We start from the raw sequence: 12,204 nt of genomic DNA on the forward strand, positions 1-12,204 counted from the left end.
CAGGAATGTTAGGCACTCTCAGGAGCCAGGAGCCCTCTGATCGCCCCGAGGTGGGACAGGAAGAGCAACATTTCCAGGGAAAAGGGCTCTCCAAACCATTACCTCCTTGTCGATGGTTTTGTAGCCGCACATGGTGTTGACGACTTCTGTCTGAAACGGAAACGTGTAATAGTAACACCGTGGCACTTACTCTAAAGAACACTATCATTCTACCCATTTTACAGATGAGAGAGCCGAGGCACGAGGGCTGTGCTGTCCAGAATAGATGGAGCTGAAATTCTGGCCTGGGAAGTCGAGCTTGAGTCTGCGTCTTAACCCATGACCCCTTCTAAGAGATGTCCCGTAAGGAAATGTGGGAAGGCGAGTTCCATAGCTCTCCCCACAGCAGTCCCCGAGGACAGCCAGCTGCGAGGCTCCCCAGCTCCAGCCGTGCCTGCCCAGAGCACCGCTTTGCTCCCACAGTTACATGCCGCTTAGAGGTCAGAGTTGGGCGGTTCCTGCTCCACAGGCTCTTACGGAGGAAAGCCTCAGAGGGCGAGGCCTAAACCCTGTCTCCCGCTGCAGACAGCTGCCCCACCAGCCGAGGGTGTTTCAGAGGACTACTCTCCACCACACCCAGCTGCTGGTTAATGTGGGTGCAGGGAGGGCTGTGGTCAAGCCCCAGACCTCCTCAACCCCCGTTCCAGGCAGGCCCTAAGCAGGCTGGTGGATGCTTCCCATCAGTGCTGGGGCCCCACGTCATACAGAGGTGAGACAGCCGCCCTGTACGTGTACCCAAGCACGGTATGGGGCGACTTGCCACAGGGGCAGCGATGCAGGAGAGTAGCAGCAGAGTGGCTGGTGTGGCCCCTGGCACATGCCTGGGTGCAGATCCTGCTCTGCTACTCATGACCAACCTCAGGCAGGCTGTGGGGGAGCAGTACTTGGGAGTGCTCAGCACATGTTTGGTAAAGGGGTGAGTGAATGAGTGGATAGGCAACGATCAGCGAGCCCACTGCACGAGTATGAACCAAGTGTGAGGTGCTGCCCCAGGGCTGGGCACATGGCCGGGCTCAGAACACTGGCAAGCTTAACTCTGTTCCCAATTCCAGCCCCAACCCCAGAAAGGCAAGGAAGGGTATCCGCTCTCCCTCCAAGAGGGGCTTGGACCTCAGACATCATGCGAGTTATTCTAAATATTTGGGCAAAATAACTTCCCTGGGTCTAGATGGTTCCCCGCATGCTCAGACCCAGCAATGCCCAGCACTCACTTGGCATTGGCCAGTCAGCCTCTGTGGCCCTCCCAGCTGTGATGCTGACCCCCTGGGAGGCAGGTATAGGAGGGCACGCTGGGAGTGGGCCTTTTCCACCGCATTTGTTCGTTCATTCGTTGAACACACATTAGGAGCATTCATCGAGTTCCTACCGAATGCCAGCCACGGTCCTAGTCACTCAGCACACAGGACAGCCAAACGAATGCTCTGCCCTCAAGGGACATCTACTGTAGAGAGGCAGACTGGAACGCCAGTAAGTAACTGCATCAAACACAGGAGGTGACGAGGGAAGGTACCCTAGGCCGGCTCCTGGCTCTCCCACTGGCTTCCTGCAATCCTTCCCTCTCAGGCAACAGCAGCTCGGCTTTCCTGTGACTCAGGCCGCAACGTGGGAATCCGTGGTTTCTCTCACTACCTCCCACGCCGGATCTGGTAACAAATCCTGCCGGCTGACTTTCAAAAGCCAGAATGTGAAGACATTCCACCGCTCCCACCACCACCACCCGGCTAAGCCCTGCCTTCTCCTGCCTAGGTGAACTGGACACTGCAAGGAGCTGGCCAGACCCCCAGCCCCCGCCCCCAGCAGGAGCTCCGAGCTGTCAGCCCACCCTGGTGACGGCTCCATGGGATTGCTGATTTTATCTGTCAACTAGACTGGGCCACAGGGTACCCAGATATTTGCTCAAATATTCTCCTGGGTGTTTCAGCAAGGGTGCTTTGGATGAGACTAACATCAGAACCTACAGACTGAGTAAAGCAGACTGCCCTCCCTAATGGGGTGGGCCTCATGCCATCAGTGAAGGCCTGAGGAGAACTAACGGCTATCCCTCCCCCGAGAAAGCAGGAGAGAGAATTCTTCCTGCCTACTTCGGAGTTGAACTGAAACAATGGCTTCTCGGGGTCTGTAGCCTCACTGGCCTTTCGACTAGAACTACGCCGGCATCTCTCCCGGGCCCACACCTCGCTAACCCACCCTGCAGCTCCTGAGACATGCTAGCCTCCGTAATGGCACGAGCCAGTTCCTTCAAATCTGTCTACTACGTACCTGTCTGTCTGTCTCTCCTATTGCTTTAGTTTAACTGTCTGTGTACCTCTCTCTCTCCCCTCTTGGCTCTGTTTGTCTAGTAAACCCAGACTAATACCCCTTGGCTGAACAGAGCTGCTAAGTCCCTTCCTGTACTCACACAGCGCTTGGTCAACGTGGCAGCGTGAAGGCCTGGCTCCCTTGCCGTAATGTGGGACAGCTGCATGACGGTCGCCATGGATGTGGCCGAAGCCCCCAGCCAAGCTGCGCGGACCCTGCATCACTGTCCGCCTGTCCCTCTGCCCAGCCTGCCTCCGCCGCCTGCCTTCCGCAGAGGCTGATCTGAAAGCACCTCTTCCTGCTCAGTACCCAGCATCTCCAGGCGGCTTCCTGGACAGGCTGAGCAGTGACACCTGGATTGCTGCACACACGTCTCGAACCTGATTCCCGGCATCTCCCTGTGCCCCACACAGCAGCCAAGGTGGGGCTCATGTCAGACCCGCCATGTCCTGTCACTCGAGGCACATCACATGGCAGCCCACGGCCTGTGGGCACCCACCACCTCCCTGCTGGCCTCCTACACGCCCCATGTTCACTCTGCTATTTCCCAAACACCCGGGGTAATTCTTACCCCAGGGCCTTTGCACTTGCTGTTCTCCCCCTCCTAGATACTGCACGCTCACCCCCTCACTCCCTTCAGGGTTTTACTCAGAACCCACCTTCCCAGGATCAGGAGTTGCAATGCTCCATGCCTCTGCTTAATTTTTCTCCCTCACATGTATCGCCTTCTGAGATACTTTCACTTATTCAGCTGTCAGTCCCCGCTGAAGTGTCCCCATGCAGGCAGAGACTTTTGTGTTTGCTTTGCCATCTGCTTATACCGCAGATCCTACAAATAGTAGGTCCTCAACCAATATCTGCTGAATGAATGAATGAATGAGTGAATACAAGTTTTGGGCTTCCACATTCCGACCTGAACATTCAGGTGGGGCTGTCCTGGGTGACAAAGCTCAGGATCTCCCCCACAGGCCTCTCCGAAAACCTTGGGCTCCTCCCACCCTCCCACTGCCCAGAGAGCTACCCTAAAATGGCAGCTAACATTTCCAAACAAAGCTCCTCTCTGGCCCAGCCTTTTTTAGGGTGAGTGCATTTGGGGCTGGCTCCCTGCCTTGTGGGCTAGGCCCCCTCCAGCTGCTGCTTAATTTACAGAGCGGGCACAGGATGGGGGGGACGGCAGGAGAGAAACTTTCCATGACTGCTTGGGACATGAGTAATTGCAAAGCTCTCCACCTCGCTCCGGCCCAGAAGCCAAACACCAGGATGGATGAAGCCTCTCCCTCATAAACAGTGACTGCATGAGACACCATGCCTAGTGACAGAGGAGGGGGCAGAGCTGGGAGGTCCATGCTGAGAAGAGGTGGAGCCTGGCATTATGTCACCAGGCCCCCTCCAAGCACCCTGCTGCTAATGATCACCAGGACCTCTAGGCCAAAAGTCCCTGGAGAGGCCCAAGTGCAGGCCTGCTCTGCTTCTAGCCACCACAGCCCTGCTAAACCCCTGGCCTGGAAGCCTCTCCCCGTCCCTCTCATGGCTTTTGCAGTGCTCTGAGCAGGCCTGCATTGTATCCCAGCCCTATCAAAGTGGACGAGACCCCTAACCATTGGTGCCTCAATCTCCTCATCTGTAAAGTGGGTACAATAGCAACACCTCCCTCACAGGGCTGTCCCAAGGACAAAGTGAGCTGTACGACACGCGTGTACACATGACAACCAGGGAACCTAGAGGCCTGTACACAGCACGTGCCCGACAGATGCCAACTAAGGCCGGCTTTGCGAAGATAGGGCCCCTTCCCTGGCCCCTCCCCAGCTCCTCCTCTCAGGAGCCCCGGAGGCTCAGGAAGGCCTTGGCTCTCACCACCTCCTGCCTCCCCACCCACCTTGCGACTGGGCAGAAAGGTGAGAGTGGTGTTTGACCGGCCAGTGACCCCCGCACCCCAGCCCCAGGGCAGTGGCTACCGTGTTTCTGATGCAGCAGGTGTAGGGCACCCCACAGGCCAGGGGGCCGGGGGCGTTGCAGTCATGGTACTGGTTTTTGCTCCAGTCTCGGTAGTCTTCCCCGCCGCAGCACTTGAACTGAGGGGAAACAGGCAGGAAAGAGGGGGCGCTGACACCTGGACCCCGCCTTCTTCACCTATGTGTCCCCAGTGCAGGTGCTTCACGGTCCCAGAGGCCACATCTAGGAAATGCCCTGCACTGCCACTGATCTAGCCCACCCCCCCCCCAGGAGCTGCTCCGCCAGGGTTGTCAGTCCTCAATTAGATTAGCAGGGGGGCACACACACACCCCTGTCCTGCCCTGGCTCTCCCTCGGCTCAGCCCTCCTTGCCTCTCTTCCCCTGTGCCAGCGCCAGCTCCTGTGGGAAGCAGCTGACACCTCTGCTGAGGGGCAGTGTGTGCCGGCACTGTCCTGGGCCCCGGAGGACACATGGTCCCTGTCCACAGGGAGCGGGTCCCAGTGCAGGGGAGGTCATGCAGTGGGCCTTGGATATGGAGATGGGAGGGGCAGAGCAGACAGGCGGGGAGGCCAGGAAAGGCTGGTCTGAGGGGAGGACATTGCATCTGAAACACAAACAGGAAAAGCAGACAAAGCACACAAGGGCCCGTGCAGACCGGGCTTGCACTCGGCAGTGGGCACAGAGGCCAGCTTGTGTGGAACAGAGGGAGCGTGCGGGCGTGAGGTGGAGATGTGGTGGGGGCAGCATGGGCTGGAAGGACTGTGCAGGCCTTGCAGCCAGAGCAAGCAGGGAGCTGGAAGGACAATGCTGCAGTAGGAACTCCTGGTGCGGACACGAGCCAGGCGCCCTCTGGAGTCCCCACAGTACCCCTTAGGGCCTCAGGTTTGGGGGCCTAGAGGCGATTCTCTGTGGTGCAGTTCAAATGACATGTGCTTTGCGATCAAATCCTCACATACTACTCCCAGCTGTGTGACCTGAGGCAAGATGACCAGCCTCTCTGGGCCTCCGTGCCTTCTCTGTGAAGCAGAAAGAGCGATGGCAGTTTTGCACAGCAGAGCTATGATTACTGAGAGAGGCCATGCATGAGGCACTCAGCATAAGCCCTGGCACCAAGCAGGTGCCCAGGGAGCATTAGTCACCCCCTACCCCACCCCAGGGGAAGTGAGATCCTGCCAGCTGAAGGCTGGTTCCATAAAACCATGTCACTCTTCCCAGAGCAGGACTCAGCTCTCCTGGCCAGAGCTGCAGGCACGTCCCTGGCAGAAAAAGGCCTTCCTAACGCTGCACCTGCTGTGAGGCCAGAGACAGTCTGAGCCGAGGGAGCGGCACTGTGGGGCCCTGGGTGTGTGAGAGGCTGGTCCCCACTCAGGGCCAGTGCAGGGGGCCAGGCCAGCTGAAGCCCCCAAGGTCATGGCTCAAGAAGTGTTGTCAACATAGGTGGGCTGTGGCCCTCCGACTCTTGTCCTCGTCCGGAAGAGTGTCACAATGACCACCACGGCTGACACTCCCTGAGTCCTGGCACTGGCCTGGCCCTGTTCTAGGCACAGGTCAGTGTGATCCCCACAAGGACACCAAGAGGACGGGACTATGAGGACTCTGCGACTCAGGACTAATGAGACTGAGCAGAGAAGCCACCAGAGATGGCGCCTGGCCCACCATTGCTATTCCTGTCCTGCCAGTAGACATGACAGACCTGGGAGGACAGGGCAGTGTCCCAGAGCCCTCCTGAGCACCATCACACTCAAGGACGTGCTGCGGAGGGAGAGGAGTCTTATTCCGTGCCCCAGTGCAGGGGGAGCTAGAATCAGTGAGGAGCTTTTTCCTCGGCCCAGCAGGGAGCTCACCTCTTGCTGCTGAAAGGACTTGGTGGCAGTGGGAAGGGCATTAGCCTGGAGGGCTCGCTTACCTCAGGAAGGAGGTGCCTTGCCCCTTAGAGCAGGGGCACTCTGGGACCCTGCAAAGTGGCGTGCAGCTACTCCTGCCCTTGTGGTGGGGATGGCAAGATAAGTTGAGGGGACACGTAGGGCGAGGGTATTCTGAGTCAGTTGAGAAGGTAGGGCCCTGGTGCCCCATCTTCAGTGGGTTTCCTCCTCACTTCCCAGCCACCTGCTCTGCGAATGGGTGAGTCACCCGACCCCTTACCCCGACCCCCACTTGAGCACATAAATGGGGACACGGGATACACCCAACCTAAGTCATTGGCTCACCTGCTTCTGGACAAAGTCCATGATGTTTTTGAAGTCCAGATCGTCATAGTAGTTCTCGATTCCTCTTCGGATGTTGTCATTCAGGAAGCCAATGGTCTATTTGCAAGGAGAAATTACAAAGGAAAAACACCACACGCCCCCGAAGTCTGACTGAGATTTCCCAGAATTCCAGACCAGCACACGAGTCCAGGCAGCGCCCACCCGCCTTCATAGAGCAGTCCGTATCTTCCATTCCCACCCCTGCAAGTACCATGACCTCCCTCCCCACCCACATGCCCTCCCAGGCCTCCCAAGCCCATCTGAGAGCCCCTGCCATGCCCGAGCAGGCGCGACTCACCACTTCCTTACAGATCTGACAGCCCAGGCCTGAGAGCTGGGCCCTGCACTGGGACTTGAGGCTCTGAGGCTGCACGCCTGTGCTGGGACTCAGCTGTCCTGGGACTCAGCTGTCCTGCTTCATAGCCCTGTGCTCTTTCTACCACTAGGGGCAGGCCTGAGCTGGATTCTTCCCTTACCCTCTCCATCCCCTCTCTACCCTCCTTCCTCCTGTTTTACAGATGAGCAAACAGAGGCTAGAGGCTGGGACTTGCCCTGGCCACAGAGCAGGCTGGTCAGGGTCTAGAATTTGGGTCCCCTGATTCTCTTCCTGGGCCTCTCTCCATCACTGCTCTGGACCACGGCAGACGGTCCCCTCTGGCTTGGCTGGGACATCCCCATCTAGGACTGGCATGCTGCCCTCTCCCAGTCACGCTGGGCTTTCTAGATCAACAGCCCGCCTGTTGTGCCGAGATCCTGAGATCCGGAGCACAAAAGGCCCAGGGCGGGCAGGGGTGGGGGTGGGAGTGTGAGCAGCCTCCCTCCACTGCTCGCTGTGACAATCAGAGCTTTCAGTGCACCCAGGCCGCCTATCAGCAGAGACTGCACGACACAAAGCAGGCATTCTCAGCTCTGGGACTGCAGGGAGAGCCAGACAATTCCTGGGGGAGGCGCCTGTGCACACTGGGACGACAGGGCCCTGGGTTTCAAGTCTCATCCCAGCCCGCCTCTCTCTGGGCCTCAGCTGCCTACGTGTGAACCACCCTGCAGCCGGGCTTTTAGATGTCGTCCAGCTTGGAGGATCAAGACGGAGCTGAAGGGCTATCCGCGGGAAAGGACACGGCCCCTCGGCCGGCCAGGCCTCGGACACCTGGTTTAGCTTCTGAGCCTCTTTTCCTCACCCACAACACCGGGAAGAAAACACTCTCCCTCACAGAGATGGAGAGCAGCTTTGAGAAACTGAAGCCCCAGAGGTGTTTCAGAGGATGCCAGGCACATCATAGGCTCCGGCGTTAGAGATTTTTCTCTTATTTTTCCAGGAAACCAACGCTTAAGTGGTACCAAGTGGCACCACGTCATACCTATCATGTCACCAGTGGAAATCGACAGTCCCAAGGGAAACCAAGGCTGCCTCTTACCCAACTCCCAACTCTCAGTGCAGTGAAGGCAAGAGCTCCGGGGCCCTCCGAATAGCCCAGCCCCTGGCCCAGAGCCCCTCATAAACACCCGCCACTCAGAAATCAATGAGGCTTGTCCAAGGACTCCAGCCGGCCACTGGCAGAGATGCTGGGACCACTCAGACATTTCAGGGTGCCAAGATAAGAACCTAAGGTTCTGTTGTGGGGTCACCTCCCCACTCTGTCTCCAGTCTCAGCAACGGAGGAACAAAAGACATGCTGGCCACCTCCTCCTGAGTCCCACACGACACGCACCACTCAAGGCTGGAGACTACAGAAGGAGGCTGGTCTCTGCAGCCAGAGGAAAACCCTCTGCTGATGACCAGTGGCTGCTCAGAGCAGACCTGGGACCGAGGAAGACTGAAGCCGGTCCTGCGTGAGTGGAGAGAGAAGTCGTAGCTGCTGGGGGAGGGCCCTCACTGTCTGGTGCTGGAACCAGGGCAGGGGTGGGACGACGGCCGGCTGGCCATACAGCCTAGGCCGAGCAGGGGCCCACCTGGCCCAGGCCCAGCCTCCCCAGAGGTCTCCCATCAAAAAGCCTTTCCAACCTTGGGTACCTGCTGCTCTGGGTGATGAAGGGACAGGTCAGCTGGCTGGGGCGCAGTTGGCGTGCCTCAGAAACAGGACACCAGGGTAGGGTCAGTCTGCCACCCAGGGTGGAGCAGGGCAATGAGCTCACGGCACTGAACGGCACCCTCGGCTGAACTGCAGGGTGACTCCAGGGTCAGAGATGTGCCAGAAACCATGCACAGAGGGACGTGGCTTCCTTCCACTCTCAAGGCCCCGCAGACACAGTGCTGGGCTGCCACGTCCCTGCCCACTGGTCAGCTCCCAGCTCCTCCACAGGGTCACTGCTGCTTGGCTCCCCCAGAACTGGCAAGGGGCGGGATGAGGGCAGGAGGCCCAGGGCAGGGAGGAAGGGGAAGGCAGAGGAGAGCTTGATGGCCTGGGGGAAAGGCTCTCCCACCTTTTGGGGGAGCACCCTGGCCTCTTCCCAAACCATCCCAGTCCCTGAGCACATTCCTAAGGCACTGACTCCAAGAGACCACTCCCAGAACTGGGCCTTCCATCTGGTAAGCTGAGCCAGGCCCCATGGGAAGGGAGGCCCTGACTGCCGCCAGGACCAGGCAGAGGAGCAGGTGGCTCTGGGTGCCATGGGCAGGGAGTGCTGGGCCGTGCTGGTCTCGCAAGTACACGCTGCTCTGGTACCGAGCTGAGTGCTGGGGAGACAGTGAGGACAGTGAGGTGGTTCCTGCGCTGTGGTGGGCCGGAGGGCAGGGTGTGCCTGAGACCAGCAGGCTGTGCAGCGCTGAGTGTAATGTGCTGGCTAGTGACGTTCTGAAGGACTCAGCGGAAGCACCCAGAGGACGCACCCTGTGGGAGCGTGGCAGAAAAGAGGGAATTCTGACTTCCTCTGCTGCTCCCAAGGGAAAACACACCCAGTGCCACCCCCGCCCTGCGCTACACCAGGTCATGCCCATGGCGGCAGCTCTAGGGAGCCGAGGAAGCCGCCTTTCACCAAGTGCAGGACGACCTTGGCAGGATGGTGGCCCAGGCTAAATGAAATCAAGAGCAACCAACATCAGAGGCCGCAGGGTTTTCAGAGAACTTTGTGATCCTCCAGATAATTTTACAAAGATCTGTTCTTTCTAGCTTTTCCTTTTAAATCTGGTTTTGAAGCTCTCTGGAGCCTCCATAGAGGTACTTGGAGCATTTTGAAATGAATGAGGACTCCAGGGGGTGGTGCCTGTGGCAGTCCCCACCCACGCCCCCTGGCCTGGGAGGCAAAGGGTAGGATGAGGAGAGCAAAGGGCCCACTGAAGTCTCCCACCAGGTGGGGTGAAGGCACAGGGACCCCAACACCCCAAGAATAGGGTTATTCTGGGCTCCCACAGGCTGTCCAAAGGCTTCAACCACTTCCACATTAGCTTCTGAGCCCCAAGGCCTTGGAAGGGAGGCCCTGCTACAAGCAGCCCTGCTGGCCCCAGTGAGCCCAGTTCCCATACCCTGGGGAGGGGGTGTGGGACTAGGACCTTTTTCCTGCCTTCTGCCTGGGGCTGAGCCATCACCTCTGGGCTCTAAAAGCAGGTACTCAACATCACTATCCCCAGACCCTGCCTCTGCTCCAGCCCTGACACAGTCCCAACCTGGCAACCCAGAATCAAAGAGCACCCAGAGAGTAAGAAGGAAGGAGAACGCTAGAAGTTTCTTATGGAATAGGGTGTGTGTGAGTGTGTGAGTGTGTGTGTGTGTAGGGGGGGTAGAGGGGATCTTGTAAAAGTTCATGGAAAATACCTATTATGACAAAACTACATGGATTTGGACCTTTTTTTTTTTAAAGGTTTTTACCATAGGGCACGTGCACTCACTAGAGAGAGACAGAAAGTGAGAAATCACCCCCAGGAGAGAATGACCATGCCACAATCCCTTCTCCTCCATTTTCCTCTCAGGATTTTGGGCATGCACACACTTGTATTCAGCATGATTTTCAAGTTGCCAGGTCTGGGACTTGAACCATGGTCAGCCATGTGGGAATCCAGCACCTTAACCACCATGCCAACTGCTGGCTCAGATCTGGACATTTTTTATGTACCCAAATACACTTGTACTTTCATTTAATTTTCCCATGAACTTTTTGAAGTCCTCTCATATTTCCAGGCCTCCCTCAGACCTGGCTGGGGGAGGGTCAGGCCCCAATGTCCCAGGGATCTGGGGCTCCAGCACTCACCCCCAAACAGCTGTCCATGGAGGGGCGCACCAGCTGTAGGAAACGGCCAAAACAGAGAAGAATCTCCTTCTTCAGGAGACACGAGCAGCCTCAATCTGGGTAGGGTGCGTCTGTGTGTCAGGTGCTCAGCTGAGAGGCCCATGGCACCACCTCTCTTCTCCTGTCCCTGAATCCAACACTACATCCAGAGCCAGCTAGTGCCAGTGCCAGGATGAAACAAACAGGCTGGGTCAGTCCCGAGGCCTAGTGGTTAAGGGAGCTAGATTCCACATGGCTGACCACAGTTCAAATCCCAACCTGGAAGCTTGAAAAACTTGCTGGGTATGTGTGCATGCATGCCCAAACTCCAGACAGGATGGAGAAATGGAGAGGGGGTTGAGGTGTGGTCATGCCCCAGTGGGGTGCTTTCTCCCTCTTTCTGTCTCTCTCTCCGGTTAGTGCATACGTCCAATGGCAATTTAAAAATAAAAGAAGCAGGTTGGTGCTTCCCAGACTGAAATCGGCATGGCCACAGCACCCTCTGATAAAGATCCAGAAAGAAGCGGCCCCTCCCCGCAGCCCCAGCGGTAGAGATAAGGAGTCTGCGATGGGGTACAGACATACCAGCCATGGCCCAGGACTCCCCATGTGCCTCTGCTTAGTTCTTTCTGGCTAGGAACATGGCAGGAGCGGCCCGCTCTGACACCCCGAGATCCTCAGGAGAGGCCCCAGACAAGCCAGAGAAGTAGCAGGGGCAGAGGTCTCCTCCTGCTTCTGAGGACAGGCCTGCAGGAGACAGGGGAGGCACCATGCTGCACCCAGTCACCCAGTGCTTACCCATAAGCTCCTGGACCATCGAGTCATGCCTGTTAGCAGAAAGCTCAGGCCAGGGGTTGATGGACAGTCTAGTCTCCCTCCCATCCAGGAGTCTGTTTCTCTTTCACTGCCCGGCTACAGCTGTGGTCCTTGGCCTTCCCCGAGAACCCATCCCGAAATCATTAGCCTAATGATTTGTTCTCATCATCATCCCAGGCAGACGCTCAGAGTCAACAGGTAGCTTGTGGCGCTAAAGCCTGAACTTGTTATATCATGTTCAGTACAGCTTGTCACCCCTTGATGAAGGATAAAAGGAATTAGGACCTCACCTCCTAGAAGCTCACCTTGACTGTTCCTCACTTTTCCCTCAACCTTACACTGTCCCTTCCTAAAGCAATTAACGCAATACTTCTCTACTATCCTTACCACTGGCCTGTCTCATTTCACAAAATTACACAGCATTACGGTTAGAAGGCACATTACTTTAACGTCATATTTTCTTTACATGGTACTTTTCTCTTGATTATAAAAATAATAAACAAGTGATAATACATTGGGATTTTTGTTTGTTTGTTTTTGTTTTTATTTTATTTTTTATTTTTTTAAATAATTATTTTATTTAACTTTATTTACTTATTTTAATTTGACCAGGGAGAGACAGAGTGAGTGAGAGAGAGAGAGAGAGAGAGAG

At 56.8% G+C, this 12,204-nt stretch overlaps 1 protein-coding gene across 1 annotated transcript in view; it reads right to left on the reverse strand.

The window, feature by feature from the left end:
• The window catches only part of TSPAN15 (tetraspanin 15), a 52,227-nt gene that overhangs the window by 3,138 nt on the left and 36,885 nt on the right, over positions 1–12,204 (reverse strand). The window contains exons 4-6 of the mRNA XM_006148926.2: positions 6,498–6,593; positions 4,293–4,409; positions 97–150 (exon numbers count right to left, since the gene is read on the reverse strand). Of these exons, the coding sequence (XP_006148988.1) occupies positions 97–150; positions 4,293–4,409; positions 6,498–6,593 (267 nt within the window). The remainder of the gene's footprint in view (positions 1–96; positions 151–4,292; positions 4,410–6,497; positions 6,594–12,204) is intronic.

This window comes from Tupaia chinensis, unplaced genomic scaffold (assembly GCF_000334495.1).
Source record: "Tupaia chinensis unplaced genomic scaffold, TupChi_1.0 Scaffold000250_1, whole genome shotgun sequence".
Lineage (NCBI taxonomy): Eukaryota > Metazoa > Chordata > Mammalia > Scandentia > Tupaiidae > Tupaia > Tupaia belangeri.